General features: G+C 34.4%; 2 protein-coding genes across 4 annotated transcripts; one reads left to right on the forward strand and one right to left on the reverse strand.

Moving 5' to 3' along the window:
* Positions 1-185: 185 nt before the first annotated feature.
* Positions 186-14,762, forward strand: LOC306880021 (uncharacterized protein). 2 transcript variants are annotated; one of them, XM_079433288.1, is made up of 5 exons: positions 186-489; positions 6,229-6,363; positions 9,337-9,654; positions 11,340-11,488; positions 12,564-14,335. In XM_079433288.1, the coding sequence occupies exons 1-5, from the start codon at positions 405-407 to the stop codon at positions 12,606-12,608; spliced, it is 732 nt and encodes a 243-aa protein (XP_079289414.1). In that variant the 5' UTR covers positions 186-404; the 3' UTR covers positions 12,609-14,335. The 2 variants fall into 2 exon arrangements, with proteins under 2 accessions (XP_079289414.1, XP_079289413.1); XM_079433287.1 differs by having other exon boundaries at positions 193-489; positions 9,337-9,660; positions 12,564-14,762.
* Positions 14,152-22,608, reverse strand: LOC306880020 (uncharacterized protein). Of its 2 annotated transcripts, none has more exons than XM_079433285.1 (11): positions 22,177-22,608; positions 21,918-21,960; positions 21,285-21,391; positions 20,178-20,259; positions 19,863-20,040; positions 18,368-18,441; positions 17,945-18,021; positions 17,295-17,395; positions 16,166-16,254; positions 15,856-15,984; positions 14,152-15,121 (listed from the first exon to the last, which is right to left on the reverse strand). In XM_079433285.1, exons 1-11 carry the CDS (start codon positions 22,240-22,242, stop codon positions 14,955-14,957), a joined length of 1,113 nt encoding a protein of 370 aa, XP_079289411.1. In that variant the 5' UTR covers positions 22,243-22,608; the 3' UTR covers positions 14,152-14,954. The 2 variants fall into 2 exon arrangements, with proteins under 2 accessions (XP_079289411.1, XP_079289412.1); XM_079433286.1 differs by having other exon boundaries at positions 14,165-15,121; positions 15,856-15,981.
* Between the last annotated feature and the right edge of the window lie 368 nt (positions 22,609-22,976).

Genomic DNA, 22,976 nt, shown 5'->3' on the forward strand with positions numbered 1-22,976 from the left:
AATAGAAATATATCAAATAAAAAAACGTAAGAGATTATATATATTCAAGTAAATTTGGAAAAATGTGCATACTCTGTATTTTTACACACACTCATCCAAAGCACATGTATCACATTTCAATGAGTTTTGTATAAAAACGCGTCTCGAGACCCTCAGCTGTTGCCCCGCCCACCGGGAGCGCGCCTGGAGCGCGCAGGGATCCTGAACTGAACTCTTCCAGACACACTTCTGATCTTCTGACTGGATTCTGTCACGCTGTGAAAAACACACTTGCATCTAAAGTCATCTCTGTCCGTCGATCCAGAGGCGTTTGTTACACACACTGGACTTTTGTGTCGGGTTTTACGTCTGAAGAAAGAACGGAAGGACTATTTTAGCTTTATTTTAGGTTGAAGTTAGTTTATATGTTTTGTCATATGAAGGATATGGGCAGATGTGGAAATGTTGCGTTTTGTGCGATGGTGCTCTTCTACTGTTCTTTCATTACAGGTAAATATCCATCCATCTATCTATCCGTCTGTCTGTCTATCTGTCTGTCTATCTGTCTGTCTATCCGTCTGTCTGTCTATCCGTCTGTCTGTCTGTCTGTCTGTCTGTCTGTCTGTCTGTCTGTATATCTGTCTGTCTATCTGTCTGTCTGTCTATCCATCTATCTGTCTATCCGTCTGTCTATCTATCTGTCTATCCGTCTATCTGTCTGTCTATCTTTCTATCTATCTGTCTGTCTGTCTATCCATCTATCTGTCTATCCGTCTGTCTATCTATCTGTCTGTCTGTCTGTCTATCTGTCTGTCTATCCATCTGTCTGTCTGTATATCTGTATATATATCTGTCTGTCTATCTGTCTGTCTGTCTATCCATCTATCTGTCTGTCTGTCTGTCTATCCATCTGTCCTGTCTGTCTATCCATCTGTCTGTCTATCTGTCTATCCATCTGTCTGTCTATCCGTCTGTCTGTCTGTCTGTGTCTGTCTGTCTGTCTGTCTGTCTGTCTATCTATCTGTCTATCTGTCTGTCTATCTATCTGTCTATCCGTCTATCTGTCTGTCTATCTTTCTATCTATCTGTCTGTCTGTCTGTCTATCCATCTATCTGTCTATCCATCTATCTGTCTATCCATCTGTCTATCTGTCTGTCTGTCTGTCTGTATATCTGTATATATGTCTATCTGTCTGTCTGTCTATCCATCTATCTGTCTATCCGTCTGTCTATCTATCTGTCTGTCTGTCTGTCTGTCTGTCTGTCTGTCTATCCATCTGTCTGTCTGTCTGTCTGTCTGTCTGTCTATCTTTCTATCTGTCTATCCGTCTGTCTATCTATCGTCTGTCTGTCCGTCTGTCTGTCTATCCATCTATCTGTCTATCCGTCTATCTGTCTGTCTATCTTTCTATCCATCTGTCTGTCTGTCTGTCTATCCATCTATCTGTCTATCTGTCTGTCTGTCTGTATATCTGTATATATGTCTATCTGTCTGTCTGTCTGTATATCTGTATATATGTCTATCTGTCTGTCTGTCTATCCATCTATCTGTCTATCCGTCTGTCTATCTATCTGTCTGTCTGTCTATCCATCTGTCTGTCTGTCTATCTTTCTATCTGTCTATCCGTCTGTCTATCTATCCGTCTGTCTGTCCGTCTGTCTGTCTATCCATCTATCTGTCTATCTATCCATCTATCTATCTGTCTGTCTATCTTTCTGTCTGTCTGTCTGTCCTTAAGTGAAACAGAATTACAGTAATAGCCATTTTGAAATTTAAGACACTATTTATTTGTTCTCAGTTTGTTTCTGCTGCCACGCGTTTCCTGCGCAGTCAGTGTCTCAAAACCTACCAAACTAACTAGCAACTAACTAACTAACTAAAAAAACCTAAGCACCATATATGTTATCTGTGATGCCCAGAAACTATGTTTGGGAGTGCAGATCACTTTATGGATGCCCAAAAACTGCTTAATGTACTGAGGATACTCAAAAAAGTTTTCTAGGTAGGGAGCTCACTATGTTTCGAGACACAGCCTTGTATCTTGCGGTGAAGAGACTCTAATCTCATGCTGAACTCCAACCACAGCCTAAAAGTGGATACTGGAGAAGACTAATCGTATGAACACAAACAGAAGATTGTTTTTAATTTGAAGTTATCAAATAGACGTTTCTGGCATAAGTTAAGATTTTGCAGCCCACTTATATTCAGTTGTGTTCAAAACTGTAAAAGATTACATCGTGACCAGCTCACTAATATTTAATTATGATTTAAGAAAAAATGAATTCCATTCTGAAACATGTAGCCTATATATACACACATATGAGGCAATAAATTCATCTCTCTATCCCAGCACTGGCACAGAGTGCATAACGGGAATGCTTTCAAACCACACTTACTCTCTCTCAATCCCAGAATGCTTTCATTTCTTAGCCAGTGTTTGTAATTAGGAGTCATGCAGCGGTGTATTACCACATTTAAATTAGATTTTATTCTAGAAGGCCTGCTTTTGTGAAGTTAAGAGCCTGTACAGTTCTCTGAATTTGACTGAGCGAGAGCCAGATTGTTCAGGACACACTGTTGAACAATCATGAGGTATTTTTAGAGCGTTTCTGTTGCTTGTCATCTTTGCATTCTGACGTCCTGTTCCTCTCACTTTCATCTGGGAACTTTTTAAACTCTTCTATTTTTACATCTTGTACAAAAGCACTTTAAAAAACTTTATTCCTGCTCTTATTTTGCATAATTCATGAGTGCACTTTTTTTCTAAAAAGAAAATAATTGTCTTGCTGCTCTTCTGATATATTTCCAGGTAACCCTTTAATTGAATGCATGAAATTATTTAATAAAAATAATTTAATATATGAATAATTGCAGATATATAAAATGATATATCTGAAATAAGATAGAAGCATCACTAACATGGAGGTGTTCCATGCTGAAAACAAAAATTGGTGTAGGATTTACTAGATTTTCACTCATAAATGGCTGGTAAATTTCACCGAAAATTAGAAAAAATGGAAATAACACATTTTATTAAACATTAGTATCTTGTAAAATGCACTCCAATAACCTTCGAAAAATCATTTTTTTTATAGTGTACACGCAGTTATGAGCTCCACAGACACAGGTTCATATCAAACAAAAGCTTTGCATAAAGATGAGATTTGCAGATAGATGAGAGGTGAGAAACATGATGGCATACTGGGTGAAAATTATTAGTGGTGTTTGCCACAAAGTCAAGTATCATTATCACTACACTGTAAAAAATGATTTTATGATGTTGTAAGTAAAACAAAGATTACTGGAGTATGTTTTTACATGTAATTCATTGCTTACTTGCCATTTATTTGATAAATTTACTAGCAATTTCTAAGTGAAACTGGTTTCACCATCAATTTTTTTTCCATGTACACCAATTTTCTTTAAGTTGCTATTTTGGGAAGTTATTTAGATGCATCAGATTGTTGCTTCTAAGTCACATTTTTAAAGGAATCTTCCAGGTTTAATTTGTGCGGCATTTCTGGCGTAATGTCCATTACTACAGGAAATCATTTTGACTTTTGCATCTAAATAATTGTGGATACAGCAACACACTTAAAATGAAAGTACACAAGGAAACACAGTAAAAAATGACAAGACTAAAACATTCCATTACATCTAGTAGGTCCAAAGTCACAAGCATTTAATCGTGGTAAATGATGCATGACTAAAGAATCCAAACAGGACGTCAATGAAGAATAACTGGAAGCTGAAAATGATTTAGATGATATTACAGCTCAGATAACACAGTTTTGCACTGAAGAATTAATGGCTGTGCTTACTTCTATTACTGATTTACATTTTTACAGAGTTCCTCAGTATTAATGGACATTATGTAGAATTTAAAGGAACAGTTCAACCACAAATGAAAATGTGCTTAAAATATACTCACTTTCAGGCCATCCTTGATGTAGATGAGTTTGTTTTTTCAGATTTTCTCAGATTTGGAAAATTGTAGCATTAAATCAGTTGCTCACCAATGGATCTTTTGCAGTGAATGGGTGCCGTCAGAATTAGTCCAAACAGCTGATAAAAACATGACAATAATCCACACTCCATTCCATCAATTTAAAGTGAAAAGTAAAGTTCTTGTAAAGTGAAAAGCTGTGTTTGTAAGAAACAAATCCATCATTAAGAGGTTTTAACTTTAAACCGTTGCTTCCAGCCAAAATACCATAATAATGCTTGCTCCAGTGTAAGTCCATCCCCTGTTGTCCTTCACATCAAAATCCACTGACATAATTGTTTTCGAACCATTTTCACTTGTAAACAGTGCATATTTCTCTCCTGATTCTGATGAGATGACTTTTTCACTGGAGAAAGCAATATTATTGAGTTTGAAGTTATGATTTGTTTCTTAACACACATTGCATTGCGCTTCACAAGATGTTAGTTGATGGACTTGAGTGGTGTGGATTATTGTGATGTTTTTATCATCTGCTTGGACTCTCATTCTGACGGCACCCATTCACTGCAAAGGAAGTGATGGAATGCTGAATTATTCCAAATCCGTTCCCATGAAGAAACTATTTAAATTGCCTGAGGGTGAGCAAATTTCTATTTTTGGGTGAGCTACTCTTATAACTTATATTGAACTAGTAAATGTTCCTTTAAAGAGGTCTGATGTGAACAAAATGAAGTCGTGTGCAATGCTGCGCCGTCCTCTTATATAATGAGCTGTTCATAGATCAAACACACACACACAGGAAGATGTGTGTCTTGAGACCAAAATAAACAGACAAACTAAAAGGAGAGAGAGAGAGGAAAAAGTTTGGGTGAAAATCTGAGTATTAGTGAGTATGAAAAGCCCATAGACAGAGACATGTCTATATGAAGCATCATTAAATCTGTTCTATTCATTAATGCTCAGGCCATTTTCATGCTGTGAATTGATGTTTTTTTCCCAAGAACTGAAAACTACTGAATCAGGCAATGAATCAGCCTCCCAAAATATCCTCTGGACTGGTGGTATTTTCCCCTTGTGTGCGGGTTTGGTGGGGTTTGTGACATGTGGCGGCTGTAGCTCGGAACAGGGCCATTATTGAGGAGCTCAGCCAAAAGAACTCTTGTGAAGTGGCAGGGTGTGGTGCACAAAACCCTTAACAAACCTCCCTAAGCATTCTGGGTAACGACCCACAAACACAAGAGCGAGAGAGAGATTAGGTATCATATAATAGCTCGATGTTTAAGGAAGTCTCTTGAGTTAGATCATGATGTACAGATAATTGCCAACATCAACAACAAATGATGAATGATATGAATCTGTCCATAACAATGCTCTTGCAACTGTTCATAACATGCTAGTTCTTCATATAGGCAAACATCATTCAAAACCTAGTGTAAATACACTGTGAAATCACATTTACAATGAAAGTATTATTATTGGTAGGCTATTATTTATTTATTATATTAGTATTATATATATTTTTTCATATTTAGAATTACCTTTTTTATATTTTCATTTTAGTTAAAAATTTTAGTTTTAAGACTGGAGTAATGATGCTGAAAATTCAGTTTTGCATCACAGGAAAAAATTACATTTTGCAATATATTGAAATAGAAAACAGTTATTTTACATTGTAAAAATATTTCACAATATTACTGTTTTTACTGTATTTTTCATCAAATAATTGCAGCCTTAGTGAGCATAAACGTCTTCTTTCAAAAACATTTAAAAATATTACTGACCCCAAACTTGTGAACGATAGTATTGCTCAGGCCTCTTCTTCAATGCAAATCATGTAATTTGATGTATATCATTCATATCTGTAGCACAAACGATGCTGTGATTTCATAGTTGAGTTAGAGGGTTGTTCAAATCCTGAAGTGTGTCATTTCTGTGCCACTAGTGTCACCAAAGGAAACTGCTCAAATAATGACAGGTTGCTTCTTCAACACTCATCTATTATTTGTCAGACAAACAGAAAGTTCCTCCCCAAACACATGCCAGTGTTGCTTAATTAAATGATTGAATTAATTATTAACACTTGTCTTATTTCATCACATATCTAAAGACAGAACAGAGCTCTGTTTAAACATCCCCTCTTGGATCCAGATTTGGCAGAGACATTCTCTCATTTTTAATTCATGATAATACCCGTTTTTATTTAAATATGCAGATTACTTTGAATAATTTAAGTTACAGGCCAAGATGTTTCCTAGATCTGATTCATATATCATCTCCGTCCTGGTTTTCCTCTCATCTTTAGGTGATGTGGCTGATGAGTCTTCATCACCTCACTACTCTGTGAACATGACCTCGACCCCCTGCAGTGATCAGACGCAGTCCTCCACTAACATCACCAACAGCACTGAGCCCACGCCGCACACAAACACAACTACAGGTACAACATTTACTACATAGCTTTTAATCTGAGCTTGATCGTGTCTGATGCTTTACACAAGTTCCTACACTGCTACAATGAGCGTTTATGAGGAAGCACTAGTCGCTGGGTTCAAAACATATTTAGTCTCTGAAGTAATCATTTCTAGACATTTCTTTAACACCTTGTGCTGTGCTGAACTTTCTAATTTGGTGTTCCCAGTCAAGAATGACTGCCCTTTCAAAACTCTTGTTATGCTATATTTACATTTACATTTATTCATTTAGCTGACGCTTTTATCCAAAGCGACTTACAATTGCTATATATGTCAGAGGTCGCACGCCTCTGGAGCAACTAGGGGTTAAGTGTCTTGCTCAGGGACACATTGGTGTCTCACAGTGGATTCGAACCCGGGTCTCTCACACCAAAGGCATGTGTCTTATCCACTGCGCCATCACCACCCGCTATATTATTACCAAATCTTGGATTCAATCTTTTTGTCAGCTTGTATTCTATCAATTAGCACAGGTTTTGTTTTTCTTTTTGGAACCGATTGATTGTAGGCCTCATTCATCTGAGCTCATGCACCTCAGATTTTACAAAAACTAAAATGCATGAGCTCTATTTTAAATTAGCGTTATTTAAAAAAAAAAAAAAAAAAAAAACATATTGTGATTTAAAAACTTAAACTTAAAAATACTAAAAATGTTGCAATGGCAAGTAACTGAAGTAAGTAAATTCAAGTTTAAGTACTAAAATAATTTAAAAATAAATAAATAAAGGAAAATAGAAATATAAAAGGGAAAAAAAGAAAAATGACAAATGCACAAAACAAAATGACTCCACTAAAAAAAAACTATAAAATATTTTCAGTTTTAATTTATTATTATTTATGTACTATTTATTTAAAAAATCAATTGGATTTTATTTTAAATATAATATAGAATAACACTCTAAATAATCACATACTAATTTCAAACTAACGTTGTTGAGACTACCATAGAGGAATATTGGATCTAAAAACATTTACTCAAATTGTGACGTTCCATACCCGCATAAATTTCCTTCTTCTGTGAAACACAAAAGCACATGTCAGAACACAATATCTAAGTCATCACTGGCTGAAAACACATCAAATCACATTCCCTCTGCGTCATAATCAAAAACTGAAGGAAAGACAGATTTCAACAGGTTTAGAACAACATGAGAGTGAGCAAACGAAAGATATTTCATCACTGGGTGAATTCTTCCAGAAAACACTTCACTAGAACCCGGACCTGCCAGAACACATCATTTATACAACAATCAGTGGCTCTGAACTGCGACAGCAATGTAAAACGACATAAAGAGAGACGTTGAATAAATGCAGCGTGAGATCTGACGTGAGAGTTTGAATCCTCATGATACACACACACACACAGATCACACACAGCTCAGTGCTGTTCACACACGCACACATCTCACATGCACAGACACGCACTGTCAAACTGAACGACTGGGATTCACTTCACAAACCATCAAAGATCTCACCAACACCATTAAAATCATCCTCAAATACTCTGTCTGGCTGCCTTCAGAGGAAATGCTAATTACTGAATACTTTACTGTATACACTGCATACTATTTTAAATTGTACTGTTTGGCACAATATGCACTTTTACATATAGTATGCTACATTGTTGTCACATGATCTCATTTAATTGCATACTTAATTTACCGAGTATATCCATCTTGGAAATAAATGCAATTATTTAATATTTTTGAATGTAAAACGTCTCTTCTGCCCACCAAAGTTGCGTTTATTTGATTAAATATACAGTAAAAACAGTGATGTTGTGAAATAGTATTACAGTTTAAAATAACTGTTTTCTATTTGAATATGTTTTGATAAGTAATTTATTTCTGTGATGCAAAGCTGAATTACTCCAGTCTTCAGTGTCACATGATCCTTCGGAAATCATTCTAATATGCCGATTTACAATCCAACCACTTACTGATGGATTAAATCAAGTCTTACTCTGCCATTATCACATTTCAGGAGTTTAAATGAGTTGGAAATGCGTTTAGTCTTTAACAAAGGCCTCATCGACCTAAGAAACAGCGTTGAACATGTAGCCGCCCGTTGAGTCACGTGCTCTTGAATTTAACTGAAAAAGCCCAAAGCTGTGTTTCATCTGTCATTTATCCGTAGTGTTGTGCAGCTTAATATTTTTCAGTGATTCACAACATTTCTGTCAGCAGATCTGTCATATGCTGCCATGTTTGTGGAATTATTCTGTCTTAAATAGCTCCAAAATGTTTTACACTTAATATATTTTATATAAATATATACATTTATTTGAAATCGAAATCTTTTGTAACATTGTAAATGTTTTACTGTCACTTTTGATCAATTTAATGCATTTAATATGCATATGTATTTGATAACTAAAATGTTAAATGTATTAAAATGTTATATCATCATTATTTGTCCAATTGTATTTATATAAATATAATGCTATGTATATATATCAAATACATATGCATATTAAAGTAAAGCATTTACAGTTTTACAAAAAATTCTATTTTAAATAAATGCTGCTCTTTTGAGCTTTCTAAACATTAAAGACAATAAAGACAAAAATCTGTTTTCATGGTTTACATAAACGAATCGGCATATTAGAATGATTTCTGAAGGATCATGTAACACTGAAGAGTAAAGACTGGAGTAATGATGCTGAAAATTCAGCTTTGATCAAAGGAATAAATTACATTTCAAAACTTTAAAGTGCAATAATATTTCACAATATTACTCATTTTACTGTATTTTTGTATTGCAGTTTGGTGAGAATTAAAATATTGTAAAACATTTAATAAAATCTTATAAATCCCAAAATAAAGCAAGCAAAATGATTAGAATTGTGCACCTTTTTTTTGGAAGTTGCACTCAAATCTGAGCGAGCACAACACTGTTTGCTGATTTAACAGCCTCCCTTGTGTTTGTTTCATCTGTAGTAATGTTGGTGAACTCATCCCCCCCGGCTGAGAATGTCACAGACAGTCGAAACGTCTCTGATGTGTCACCTGTGAATAATGAGACGGCAGCTACCACGATAAAACCTACCACACTCCCGCCATCAACGAGCCATGAGCCCACAAGCAGCATCCACCTCAGCACGCTCCACCCGACATCCACCGCCGCAGGAACCAGCGGAGCTCCAGAATCAACGAGCGCTCGCAGCAGACGGAGATCCACCACGCAGATGACAGCGAGCAGCAGTCCTGTCCAGGCCAAAGCCCACGCTGACACCCCCTCGGCTCTGAACGTCGGAGGTGACGGTACGAGAAAACACAGGCGAAAACGCCTTTGTGTCAGTCTTCTTGATCAGTATTTCATCCTGTTTTCCAGTCAGAAATACATCTTTAAAATAACAAAATATCCTTGCTTTTTTAGCAAATGTTATGTTTTTACACTTAATATATTAAAAACTCAAAATAAATACATATATATATTACATTAAATATATGTAATATAAAACTATATTAAATAGCCTATATTTAAATACACTGTACTTATCAGTACTTTTCTGAATTCTTGATATTAAATATATTACACTTTATATATTTACATGTACTTAAAAATAATGTATTTAATAAACTATATTTATCAGTAATTCCCAGTATAATTCTGCATTCTTAATATTAAATACATATTAAAATACACTTACATACAATGTATTTACTTACTATAAACTATATTTATCAGTACTTTTCCTTATGAATTCTAAATTCTTAATATTAAATACATTACACTTACTATATTTAAAGACACTTACAAATAATGTATTTAATTATTATAAACTATATTTATCAGTACTTTTTAGTGTATGCATTGCATGCATATTACACTTAATATATTTAAATACTTACAAATAATGTATTATAAACTATATTTATCAATGCTTTTCGGTATAAATTTTGAATTCTTAATATTAAATATTACATTCATTGCATTTAAGTATACTTAGAATGTTATTAATTATTATAAACTATTTATCAGTATTTTTGTGCATTCTCAATATTAAATATATTACATTTAATATATTTTATACATTTAAGCATACTTAAAGTACATAAATGTTTTAGTTATTATTAGCTATTTATCAGGACTTTTCTGAATTCTTAATATTAAATGTTACAATTAATATATTAAACAGTTAAATATAATGCATTTAATAAACTATATTTATCAGCATTTTCCATTATAAATTCTGTATTTAATTACACTCACTATCTTTGTTTTATTTTTTCACTCATCTTATTGCATTGCATTCTGGGAGTGACTTCTCTATGAATTATTGCAGTAATGTGAAAATGATATTTTAGAAGGCAGCATAATTAAGTTGCCTACATTTTGAACCTTAAAATGCAGCCTACAATTATAAAACAGATTTATTTATTTTATTTTACTGTATGTTTGATCAAATAAATGCAGCCTTGGTGAGCACAACATTAGGTTGTGTAACTATGGCCTGACTGACACTGACTCTTCGTGAAGACAAAAGCATGACTTTCTGCTGGAAACCTCTGCTGCTGGTTTTGGCAAAAAGCCTGTTGTGTTTCAGTGCGGACATGATTTATTGCTGCAATATCAAACATCACATGATTCTTCATTTGGTTGACGCTTTTGTGAGCGAATGCAGCTGCACACACAAATATTTACAGTGCACATCTGCATTTTTGTTTACCATTATGGCGAGCAGAACAAATCCGCATAAAGTGGATATGAATAGAGGTCAAACAGCAGAGAGGCTGATAACGGTGCACGTGGAAACAAGAGCATCATTATATGTGCAGAGGAACGTCTTCACGCTGACACAACCGGAGAACAGATGCATCTTTGTGGATTTGCCAGGCTTTTGCGTCACTGCAGAAACGCTCAAGCACACAAACACACACTATTTACATATTTTCTAGAAAGTGCACTAGTGTTATTCCCTCTTTATTGGTTCTTCTAGACAATAGCAAAGCGTCCACTGACCCGCTGCTGGCTGGACTGGTGTCGGCGTTCGTCGTCGTTGCTGCCATCGTGTCGGTCCTCTTATTCCTCAAATACAGAAACACAAATAACGGCCCAGAGTTTCGCAGACTTCAGGATCTCCCTATGGTGAGATTACACTTTCCACAATTCATTCAAAAAAAGCACACATACTACCTAAGCCATGGCAAAAACATTCAACGCTGACAGGAAATGTATCATTCTCAGGATCCCATTTATGCAAATTATCTGTTTTTTTTTTGTTTTTTTTGACATGTCCTCATTTAAAAAGGTTATTTTGCCAAAAGTTCTATTTTCCCATTTTAGGCTCAAACTACCAGGGCCATAACTGCCATAATCATTAGCGGGACTACTACGTTAATAATTTTTACTATGTTACTCTCTTAAGTACATCAGAAATGAACAAAGTGAAAACAAAGGAAAAAAAATTGCCGTTTCCAGGAAGAAAAAAAAAAAAATAGTACATGCGTAATATTGTAATTTAAAGAACAAAAGTAGGCAATTTTTCCATATAATGCACAAATTAATGCACATTCTATGCTATTTTTAAAATCACTTAATTTGAAGAGTTATTGTTGAACTCAGGATGCCACTACTGATTTCTGCTAATATAATTTTTTTTTTACATTTAATGCCACTCTAAAATCCCAGGATGAAAAAAAGTATTTTAAAGATAAATAAATAAATACATACTCAGTAAATTGTAAATGCATGGTATTTTAATTTCAAAAGAAAATGCAGGTGATTTTTTTGCATTCTGTATAACTCATTAATGTATGTTTATTATTATTATTAACAATTATTTAATTGGGGGGGGGGGCAACTATGATACTGAAAAAAAAAAGATATTGCTCCCTTATATGTTATCTAATATGTAGAGTATATATATATATATATATAGAGGAGAAATGTGATATTTTATTTTGACACATTGATATTTTAATAAAAAAAAAAAAAAAAAAAATATGGGTCGTTTTGTAATTTACTAAAGGTTAATGTGATCAATTAAACTTTAAACATTTAAAAAAAATTATTTACACTAAACCTGTATGTAATTAAAATCTTCACATAAAATGAGGTTCAGTTTCCTGTTATCTCTATCGATAATTAGGCATTGACGCACATACAGTGTTACTCACAGATGACAGCGTTTCCAGCTCACTGACATGTGTGTGTTTTTCAGGATGATATGCTGGAGGACGCGCCTCTCTCCATGTACAGCTACTGAAAACCCAGATGTTCCTCAGACATCTTCAGAGCGCCCAACATCCTCTGATCAACACAACACAGACACAATTAAACGTGCTTCACAGAGGCACAAACACTCTGTTGTTTCTGTTACAGGACTAAATGTAGCGTCATACTCCACTTTAGTTGTTAAATTCACCGTGGCCATCAGTTCCTGTTCGTTGGGTTGTTTTCTTGCACTTTACGTGGGGTTTGGGAAGGTTTGTGTGCTGCGGGGATATTTGGGAGCTGTTTTTGGCTGTATGTGTCTCTGATAGTCGTGTCGTCTCTGGATCTGCTTCAGCTGTGTGTGTGTGTCTAATGTCTAATTCTAGAATTAACCTGCTGCTTTGTGTTTTCTGATCAACTTCATGTTATTTGTTAAAAGGATCATTCACTCTAAAGAGAAAATGTACTGAAAAATCTACTCACCCTAAGGTCATTCGAGATGTAGATGAGTATAGACTTCTATTATGACCTGAAGCAAGAGTTTAAACACTTTTATAATGGATTTGTTTCTTAAAAACATGCAGCTTTTGGCTTCTCAAGACATTAATTGATGGTCTGGAGTGGTGTGGATTATTGTGATGTTTTTATCAGCTGTTTGGACTCTCATTCTGACGGCACCCATTCACTGCAGAGCATCCATTGCTGAGCAAGTGATGTAATGCTACATTTCTCCAAATCTGTTTTGATGAAGAAAAACTCATCTACATCTTATATGGCCTGAGGGTGAGCAAATTTTATTTTTTTGGGAGAATTACTCTTTGAAGGAAATGCTCCACGTTCAGTAGAAGTTTGAGATCATCACAAAATAATTTGAATCTCTCTCTCAGTCAGCAACAATCATGTTTACAGTAATGCACTTCTAATGTAAGTCGGTGGGGTACCAGAATAAACAATAAAATGCATTTCATTTTCAAAAGTACAGCCACATGACTTACATGGCACTAGTATATAGTAGTCCACTAGCCTTGTCTGTGAAGTTACATTCAGTTTTCTAACACCTGTAAAGCTGCTAAACCCCGTAACTTTTGCACAACACACACAAGGAGAGTCTTCCCTAGTAAGTGCATTACTGTAAACTGATTTTTGCTTGTTTTTACAAACTTGGAGACAGAATTATACAGCTTAACCTGTATTAAATCTGGAATATTCCTTTAATACCGTACAAACGGCATCGGTAATGATCTCCCAATGTTCATTTCACTTCTTTCTCTGTTTGGTTAAACACCAAGGATGTTTCCACCCGTGAAAAATACAATTTTTGTCAGTCATACAGACGTTCAATTCACTTCAAGTGAAAATGCAGAATTGTTTACATCATTTGGAACGTCATCAAATAGACAAAACAACAGCGCTGAAAATGCAACTGGCTCTTGGCTTATGATGTTTTCAACGTTATGTTTTAAGAAAAAAATCCATTTGTGTGCACTTTGACAAAGATGGTAAAAAACAGACCTTTAGTCAATAAATAGCCATAATTTTAATGCTTTTCTTGTGCCTGAAATGTTTTATAAAAACTGCGAAAAAATGAACAAAATGTAGCTAAAGACTCAACATCCAACATTTTTTATTAATTGATAAAACAGTCAATAATACAGTATTTTCATCCTTGTGGTTTGTTGGCTGATGGATGTGTGATGTTTATTTTGTGTAATAACTTGTGAGAGTGCATTTAAATTGTTTCTTATTACACAATGTTCTTTTTAATTAATAAAAGTCTTTAAAATACACTAAACTGTCACTTTTTGAAATTTGGCTCACAACACTGGACACACATACATGAAATGCTACAATTATTGAGACTTATTTTAAGTGGTAAAAAGGTGACTTTTTATTTATTTAATTTTTGCAAAAAATCTGAAGTCAACATGAAATCAAAATTGACTATTAACTTTCTTAATACATATTTCTGGTCTTACCGTGACAAACATGCTCCAAATACTGACTGCAAATACATTTAAGACATGTACACAAGCTTGAGTCAAACTGGATGTTGCATGTTCATATTGAAAACACTCTTTTTGCATTATTGCAAAAGCTGTTTTGCAACTTACATTGATAGCTAATACCTCGGAGTATGTCAGTTCAATACTTGCAAAGCCATTTAAAGACTATCTGTGTGTAATGTGTGAGTCATATAAAATCATGCGAAAACTCTGTGCCCATGGTCTTGATTTTACATGAATGTATTGATCAATTATAGCATAAATAGCACAGTCCAGTCCTTCGTGACACAAGTAAATTGTCCGTTACACTCTTTAAACTTACTTACTTGGGTCAACACAAGACCGAGGTTTCCTTTTCTTCTAATAGCAGCACATTGATTTATTGGCCTTTAAGGTCAAAGGTCGCTGAGACTGAGATCTGGAGAACTGTCTGAAACTCTGTCCACACCTTCAGCATCATTGTCAAGGTTACTATCAAGCCCACTTCCAGCATCGCTGAGGTCACTTCCTGTAAGGTCTGAATTTAAAAGGACACGCCGGCGCCTCCTCCTGGTTTGTGGCTCTGAAATCATTGAGAAAAATGGGTAAAATAAAATTTAAAAAAAAGAGCAGAATAAATCATTTTAAAATAAAAGTACCCTCCTCTCAGGGTTATTAATGTTAACAAACTTGAAATATTAAACATAATATTTTAAAATATATATATATATATTTTTTCTAAAACTAATTAATAAAAAAAAAACTAGATATATTTAAAAAAAAAAAAGACCAAAACACAATTACTAAAGATTTTACTGAAATTAAAATGAAAACAGATAATACAAAAATTAAATGTAGTTTAAATTATTAACAAAATGTATATCAATGATACAGACATTTGATTGCACTCGTTTCTGTTCATTTCTCCTGAGCTGAATGCTGTCAGTGGTTTTGAAGACATTAGTCATGCTCATTTAACTCTCTGTCAGTCACACTGATGGAGCCTCGAATATGAACCTCATAACCTCAAATCCATCCACATTTCATCAAATCATTTCTCCTTTCTCACTTCTGAAGAAAAATTGTAGGTTTTATTTTTAGATTAAAATTACAAAAATATTTTAGCATTTTAAATGTAAATAAAAAAAAAGACAAACTATATGTAATTTTAAAATATTATTTAACAATACATTTTATATATGTATGTATATGTGTGTGTGTGTGTGTTTAGCAATCTGATTAGCAATTTGTGTTACCAAACAATTGAACAGGTGTACCTAATACACACACACACACACACACACGTGGTTATGTCACCTGATTCTTCCAGCCATGATGCATCCAACTCATCTGAGCTGATCTCGCCCAGACTTGGGGTGGGACTCAAATCCTCCTCCGACCCTGATGACACGCGTCTCTGGGACCTCGTCTTCACGGTTACCACTGCTACCACACAGGAGCGAGACAAACATGAAAGGAGGATAACTGTGCAGAAATCTTACAGGCGCAGCAGCCAAAAACAGCTGGTTTGATTCTCAGGTCACAGAGAGGCTAAGCAACTAATATTAGAAATGGCTTTGAAGGGGAACACAAGAGAAGCCCATTCCCTTTCACAGCTGCATCTCACCTGGTTTCTGTGGAAGCGGTGCAGGTGCGGGGAGGGTTTCTCTCAGGACAAGACCTCGCACCTCGTCCTTCAGCTCTGAGACGGTGACTCTAAAACACACACGCCCTCCTTTAGTCAAGACTTAGCGTTAACAAAAACTACAACCATTAGAAAACGTTTTCATTACTTTAAATAAAATCAACACTAATTGACATAAAATAAATAGTGCTGTTTAGTTTGCATAATTTAAAAGGCGTTCCTTTTTACACTTGTTCTTTTTTAATTAATAGTCAGGTGTGAATAAAAAATGAGCTGGGTAAATAAGTTCAAACCGCTCATTTGTGCACCGAAATGGTTGACAGCTATTAATGCACAATCACATTTTTATTATTTAATTATTTAATTTAGAAAATGACTAAATGAAATGCAATAATTAATTATAGTTATATTTATTGGGTCGCAGTGTGAGCAATAAAAACCAAATCTCCAGGAGCTCTCATGAGACCAGACTGAAAACCTTATGTGCACCCGTTAATAATTAATTAATAGTATTGTGAAGATACACACTAAATGATGTCACTTTTTGAAACTTGGCTCACAACACTGGAAACATGAGTTATGAAATGCTACAATTATTGAGGTGAAATCAAAATTGACAATTTACGTTAATATACGTACTGTGATTCAACAATGCATTTTGTTCTAAAAACAAAAATAAACATTTATGTAAACATACTCCAAAATGCTGACTTTGAATATATTTAAAATGCACACAAAACAGAGTCTTTTTGACTGTCTGGACATATTATGTGTTGCATTCTCATATTCAAAACACATTTTCTGCATTATTTTAAATAATACGATTACTACTACGATTAATTAAATTATTATTTTCTCAACTAAAACAAAATAAAATATTTATGATTTACTCTTTACTTATTTACCAAAGCAGAATTTCTCGTTTTTGTTGAGTTTACTACTACTAAAATAACAAAAACTAAAACATTGCAACAAAATCTATACAGACACATTAAAACTAATAAAACCGAAGAACCTCAAATGAATATCAACTAAAACTATAATAGTTCTGTATATCAGCGATATTAAAAATAACACTGTTTTTCCAGCTGTTGTTTTGTGCCTCACTCACCTGAGGTCACGCGCTTCCTGTTGAGTGTGCTGGTACTGTGACACCATCCGAGCCAGATCAAAACTGTGTGTTCGGTACGAATCTGTAAAACTCTCCAAAGTCTGCAGAATAAAAATATCACATGAGTGTGACCTGAACCAAAACAGCACACTGAACAACATGCTATTTACTGAAACTACACAGCAAAAACATCTCCTGCAGAACATATATTCTTATGTGAACAGCTATTGCATATATTCAGCAGCACCATGACCTGTGTGTGTTTGGAAACATTAGCCAATCATAACAGAAGTCATTTACATACAGAGGTCATTTTAAATGCATATTATAGGTACCAAAAACACCCCTTAAAGATGAATAATGTAAAGGATGGGAAAATGGGATTTTGCATTTATTTGATCATAAATACAATAATATTTATTACAATTTAAAATAAGTGTTTCTATTTGAATATATTTTCAAATGTAATTTATTCCTGTGATCAAAGCTGGATTTATCAGGATTCAAAGGAACAGCGTTTATTTGAAGTGGAAATCTTTTGTAACATTATAAATGTCTTTACTGTCACTTTTGATCAATTATTTGATCATTATTAACTGCTTTCATCCTGACCCCAAACGTTTGAGCGATAGTGTGCGTCATTTCTTTACTTTCGAGCTGCGTTCATACTGTCTCCTTGTTTCTCTGGCCTCTGACTGGAGCTGGAACGTATCTTCCTCCTGCCGCACTACGGAAACACAAACCAGTTAGCTTTTTTAACATTCACGAACACGGTATAAATGTAACTAGAGTGCGAATGTCTATCAATATTCAAGGTGTTGTGAATGTGAAGCCAACACAAACAGGCAGTATCTGAGCGTGATGTTTATTTGCGTGACAGTGAAAGCAGCAGATCGCTTATTTTGACACAAAGTGCATTTGCTCTGGCAGAGAGCCCTGACTGTAATAACACAACACTGAAAGACTGAAAGAGTTTGATTTATGTATGTAACACTATAGTGTATATATATATATAATATATATCTAATACACTCAGGTGGAGATACATGAAAAGTAACTAGTTTATGACCTACTGAGTTTGTTTTTGAGAATGTCCACCTCTCTCCTGAGCTGCTCCAGTTCTTCTCTGTGCAGTTTAGAGCTGAAACTGTGGAAGGACAAACATCGTTATAAACAGTAAATATCTGTGATTTTCAACTACTACATGCACTGCTGCTAAACTGCTTCTTTTACACTAGTGGAACACAAGCACACTTAAATCATACCTCATTTCTGTGTTCCTGAATAATAGAATGAATACTTAATATGATTTTATTGATGATATTGATATAAAATTAGAAAATTGTGGCTCTTAAAGTGATATTAAGAATTTTTTTAAATTTGTTCAGTTCCTTTCTTGTCTTGAGACTCAACAATGTTGAGTTGCACAATATAAATAAATTATACATCTCTGAAGAATTACCTTTCTTGCCAGTTTCCTAGAGCCTTGCCTCTATTTCTGATCAATGAATTTCCATGATTTTTCCAAGAAATCACTTTTTAAAGCTGCAGTCCGTAAGTTTTGCCTCTTTGGCGCCATCTCTGTTTGAAAACCTGGAATTGCAGTTTCTTGCGGCATTATCTAACTTGCGTGGGTTGTGAGTCGGCACGGCTTCAGCGTGGATGAATCTAATGTTTGAGGGGAATGTGCAGCTGTCAGTCACCGCACCGGTGTGGATGTTTACTGTACTTCGCAATTACAGATTCTAGCCTATGTCTTGGAATATATGACCCAAATAAGAATTTTCACTGTATATTACCATCTGAACAAGTAAGAAACAAGTCTGCCACGTTTGTTCTGCCCAACTGAGGAAAAAAGCATTACATCTAAAGATAAGTTAGCTCATATCACATCTAACCGTGAAAAGTATTATTATTGTTATACTTTGTGCTCAAATTATTAATGTTAACAACATCAGCATTAGATGACTATGAGTATAGTGTGCATTAGCGTGTAGATTTCATTTTCTGTACAGTCTAATCTCTAATTGTCACACCATTCGAATTTCACATCAAGAAATTATTTTAACCCAAAAAGCAAATTATGCTCCCTTCGAACTTGTTTTCTTTAAAACACAAATCTTGTGTAATCCCAGGCTATCTGTAATCAGAAGCACATTTAAAACTGGAATATAATTTAATTTCATGCGTTTCATAAACACATAATCCTTTCTGGATTACAATCCGCCATCAAAATGATAACTTTAATTATTCCAGCTGCTGTGAGAAAAGGCTATAAACTATCCGCCACCTGCTGGATCCTCACATGCGATAGCCTAGTAGCTGGGACAACTTCTTTATGTTTACAGACGTGACGTAATGACGCAGTGCCATGCTGGGATTTCCCGCGAAAACCTACTCGTACCATTCAAATTAGAAAACATTATTATAAGATAACCGTTGTGTTGATTTCGGATTATTTTTAAGCAAAAAAGGTTACGGACTGCAGCTTTAAAATTATTATTATTTTTTGGAGACTGAACTCCCGAACAGGATTTTTAATATTAATAAATAAAACAATTTACAGACCTTTCTTCCTGGTTTCCTAGAGTCGTGGCACGGTTGATCTGACCTCTCAGACCGCTCAGCTCTCGATCCATCTCTCTCTTCCACTGCTCGATCCGTCGGTCCGGTCCAGGACTCAGTGATCTCCGCTCCACATCCCGCTCTCTCTCCTCCAGTTTATCCTGAAGTCTCTTCTGCTCATCTGGAATACAGAGATTCTGGAGTTAATATGACCTCAGTAACAACAGAAAGAGTCTATTTACTTATTTATAGGAAAGACGTGTTAATTGCAATAAAATTGTAGTATAATGAGGTACACTGAAACTGATCGATGATCACCTTGTAATGTTTGTATTTGTCTTTGCTGAGTGTTTCGTTCTCTTTCCAGTAATCGAAGACTCTGTGTTAAAGTCTCAATGGCCTGTGAAAAAAACAACATTTAAAAATTGTTTGTAATTCTAGAATGATCCACTGGATTAATGTTATTATATTAAATATTAATCTTCAAAACAAAAAGATAAACATACATTCTGCCCCCATTTACAATGACAGTACTAAATACAGATAAATATACCTCAAATGTAAGTCCCTATGATTTTCAGAATGCAGAAAAAATATATATGGAATCATAAAATCTAGTCATAAAAATGGAATTTACTCTATAACATGGAATTTTGGATTGGACAAATTTTGGATGAATAAATTAAAAACACGGCTGTACAATTAATCATAAATCAATATTTTTTTTAAAGGAATATCATTCAATGTTAACAGTACAACTGTACTCTGTTGTGCAGCATTTTATTTGCCAAACATTAAAAAGAACTGTTACATTTTAATTTGATTATATTTTAAAACATTAATTAAATCAGTTAATGATTCATGGCTTTATTTGATAACCACTATTTTTGATAATAAAGTTGTATTAATCATAAATCAAGGAAAATTAAACTCTGAAAAAAAATAAAAGTGCCCTAATATTGTAAAAAATGCCACTAAATTATTAAATTGCTAAGGTTTTATTAATTCAACTGATTAGACATTTTTGAATTACATTTAATGAAACAATTAAAACTAAATGTGTTAAATAAGAAATGGAAAGCACAGAATTTTGGGGGAAAAAATTTGGGATTTCATAGGGCCCTAAAAAATACTTTTTGTTAAGCTTTTGATCAATTGTTGTTACATTAAAATGTATTAAACATTCCGTTTGATTACTAAAATTTTATATAACCATTACAACGGAATCCAGTAAAATTTCAAAGAAAAAATAAAACAATCCAGACAAAAATTCTACGTAATATAGGAAAAGATTTAACAGATTTGAAAGGGCCCTACCAATGATCCATATACACATATTAATAGCACACTATCTTGGTTGTTCAAGTGTGACTGAATCACCAGAGCTGGACATTAACATGTGATTCGAGCAGGTGTTAGTCTGACCTGACTCTGCTGCTGTAATTGTGTTTGGATGGCGGTCAGATCTGACCACTGAACCACAGACGGCTTCAGATCAACACCGGCTGTGACCTCTCTGACCGGAAACACATCTACAGAGAGAAACACATGGTCACATAATAATAATAATTCATTACATTTATATAGCGCTTTTCTGCTTTTTCTAAGCACTCAAAGCGCTCGACATTGTGAGGGGTGGTGTAAAAAAATCAGATGAATAAAAACAAATATAAACATTAGATGAAAAATGGAAGTTAGAACTGAAATAAGTTGAAAAATTAATTACCAAAAATAATAAATAACTAAAACCAGAACCTAAATAAAAGTAAATTAAAACGAAATAGTAACATAAAATAATAGAAATGACAAAAGAACATTTTTACATCAAAAAAACACTCCTGCCAAATAGAATAGAAAGCCTAGTATTTTAATATTTTGTCAATAAAGGTTTGTAAGACTTGTACTAACTTCCAAGACTTCTTCAGGCCTGGAAGGGATGTTTTAAAGATCCCTTTTATTTCCAGATTAGGAACAGAAAACAGTAACACAGAACATCTGCCAACATTTATTATTTATGTTCCATTAATGGACTTAATAATCATTTAAAAATGAGTTTACCTTCTGTTCCTCTGGGAGATCTTCCATGCACAGTAAGGCGTTCCTTGTAAGACAAAATATTAATAACTGAGGTAAATAAAAAAACTTACTACAATAGAAAGTCAGTCATGCAGGTGCAGAATAACAGTGTAATTTTGGGTGAACTGTCGCTTTAATTCGTCTAACAGGCATCAAGAGTGCACTCTATTATCTGCAACATGACACACATGTACAGAAAATTCAAATTAATCTAATTATTAGTGAAGAAATAGTCTCTTACCCTCATTTTTGCGACACTTCCATCAGCCTCAGAGATGATGGAGCTCAACTGTTGATCCCAGTTCATCCTGAGCGGCTGATAATCAACCTGTCGATTAAAATACGAGCCTAAACCCAGCCTGAGTTACATACAGCCAGCGGGAATGATGACAGGTGAGGTTACAGCGACAGGTAAACGGATCGCGAAGCGACACCTGATATAATGCAGAGGAGTGTTTCAGCTTTAAAACAACAAACGACTGAAATAACGCTTCAAAACACGAAACCGGTCATTTCAAAAACACCTCACGAACGCATGTCCTGTCATAAAAATGGTCATTAAAATAGTTATTATATTCCTAAAATCCTCTATTCGTAGAATCAGTGCCCGTTTCAGTTTAAATCCAGGAGCCACTATTATGTTCGACGCCACTTCCGGAACAACAGGTGGCTTATGGGAAATGTAGTTAATCTCGTTTAATGGCCGCTCCCTCAGGAATTGTAGCAAACATTATGTGGAAAAAAGACCCGCTATATTAAGAAACGACACAATCTACACACATTTTATTTTACTGCATAAACCTGTGTGTTTAAAAAATGTAAAAATTGTCCTTAACAAATGAACACCTCATAGATCTACTCCTAAAATATCCACAACATGTACTTATCATATAATCAAACTACTGCTAGTTTGCATATTCTGCAGTTTCTGGAATATTTATAAAAATATACTCATATTTACTAACATTCTACTTAGCCTATATAATTCAATGAGTGAGGCACACAATTTAAGATAAATAAGCTTTAGTTTTGGTTGGTGTT

The sequence above is a fragment of the Barbus barbus genome, assembly GCF_936440315.1.
Source record: "Barbus barbus genome assembly, chromosome: 14".
NCBI lineage: Eukaryota > Metazoa > Chordata > Actinopteri > Cypriniformes > Cyprinidae > Barbus > Barbus barbus.

Bases quoted from the DNA above. Each gene is read 5' to 3' on its own strand.
- LOC306880021 (XM_079433287.1), top strand. From the start codon at position 405: ATGTTTTGTCATATGAAGGATATGGGCAGATGTGGAAATGTTGCGTTT. The intron at 490-6,228 runs GTAAATATCCAT...TCTCATCTTTAG, and splicing joins CTACTGTTCTTTCATTACAG to GTGATGTGGCTGATGAGTCT. The intron at 6,364-9,336 runs GTACAACATTTA...TTTCATCTGTAG, and splicing joins GCACACAAACACAACTACAG to TAATGTTGGTGAACTCATCC.
- LOC306880020 (XM_079433285.1), bottom strand. From the start codon at position 22,242: ATGAACTGGGATCAACAGTTGAGCTCCATCATCTCTGAGGCTGATGGA. The intron at 18,442-19,862 runs GTCTGTAAATTG...GTCCTTCCACAG, and splicing joins CTAGGAAACCAGGAAGAAAG to TTTCAGCTCTAAACTGCACA. The intron at 16,255-17,294 runs GTGAGTGAGGCA...TGTGTGTTTTAG, and splicing joins CAGGAAGCGCGTGACCTCAG to AGTCACCGTCTCAGAGCTGA.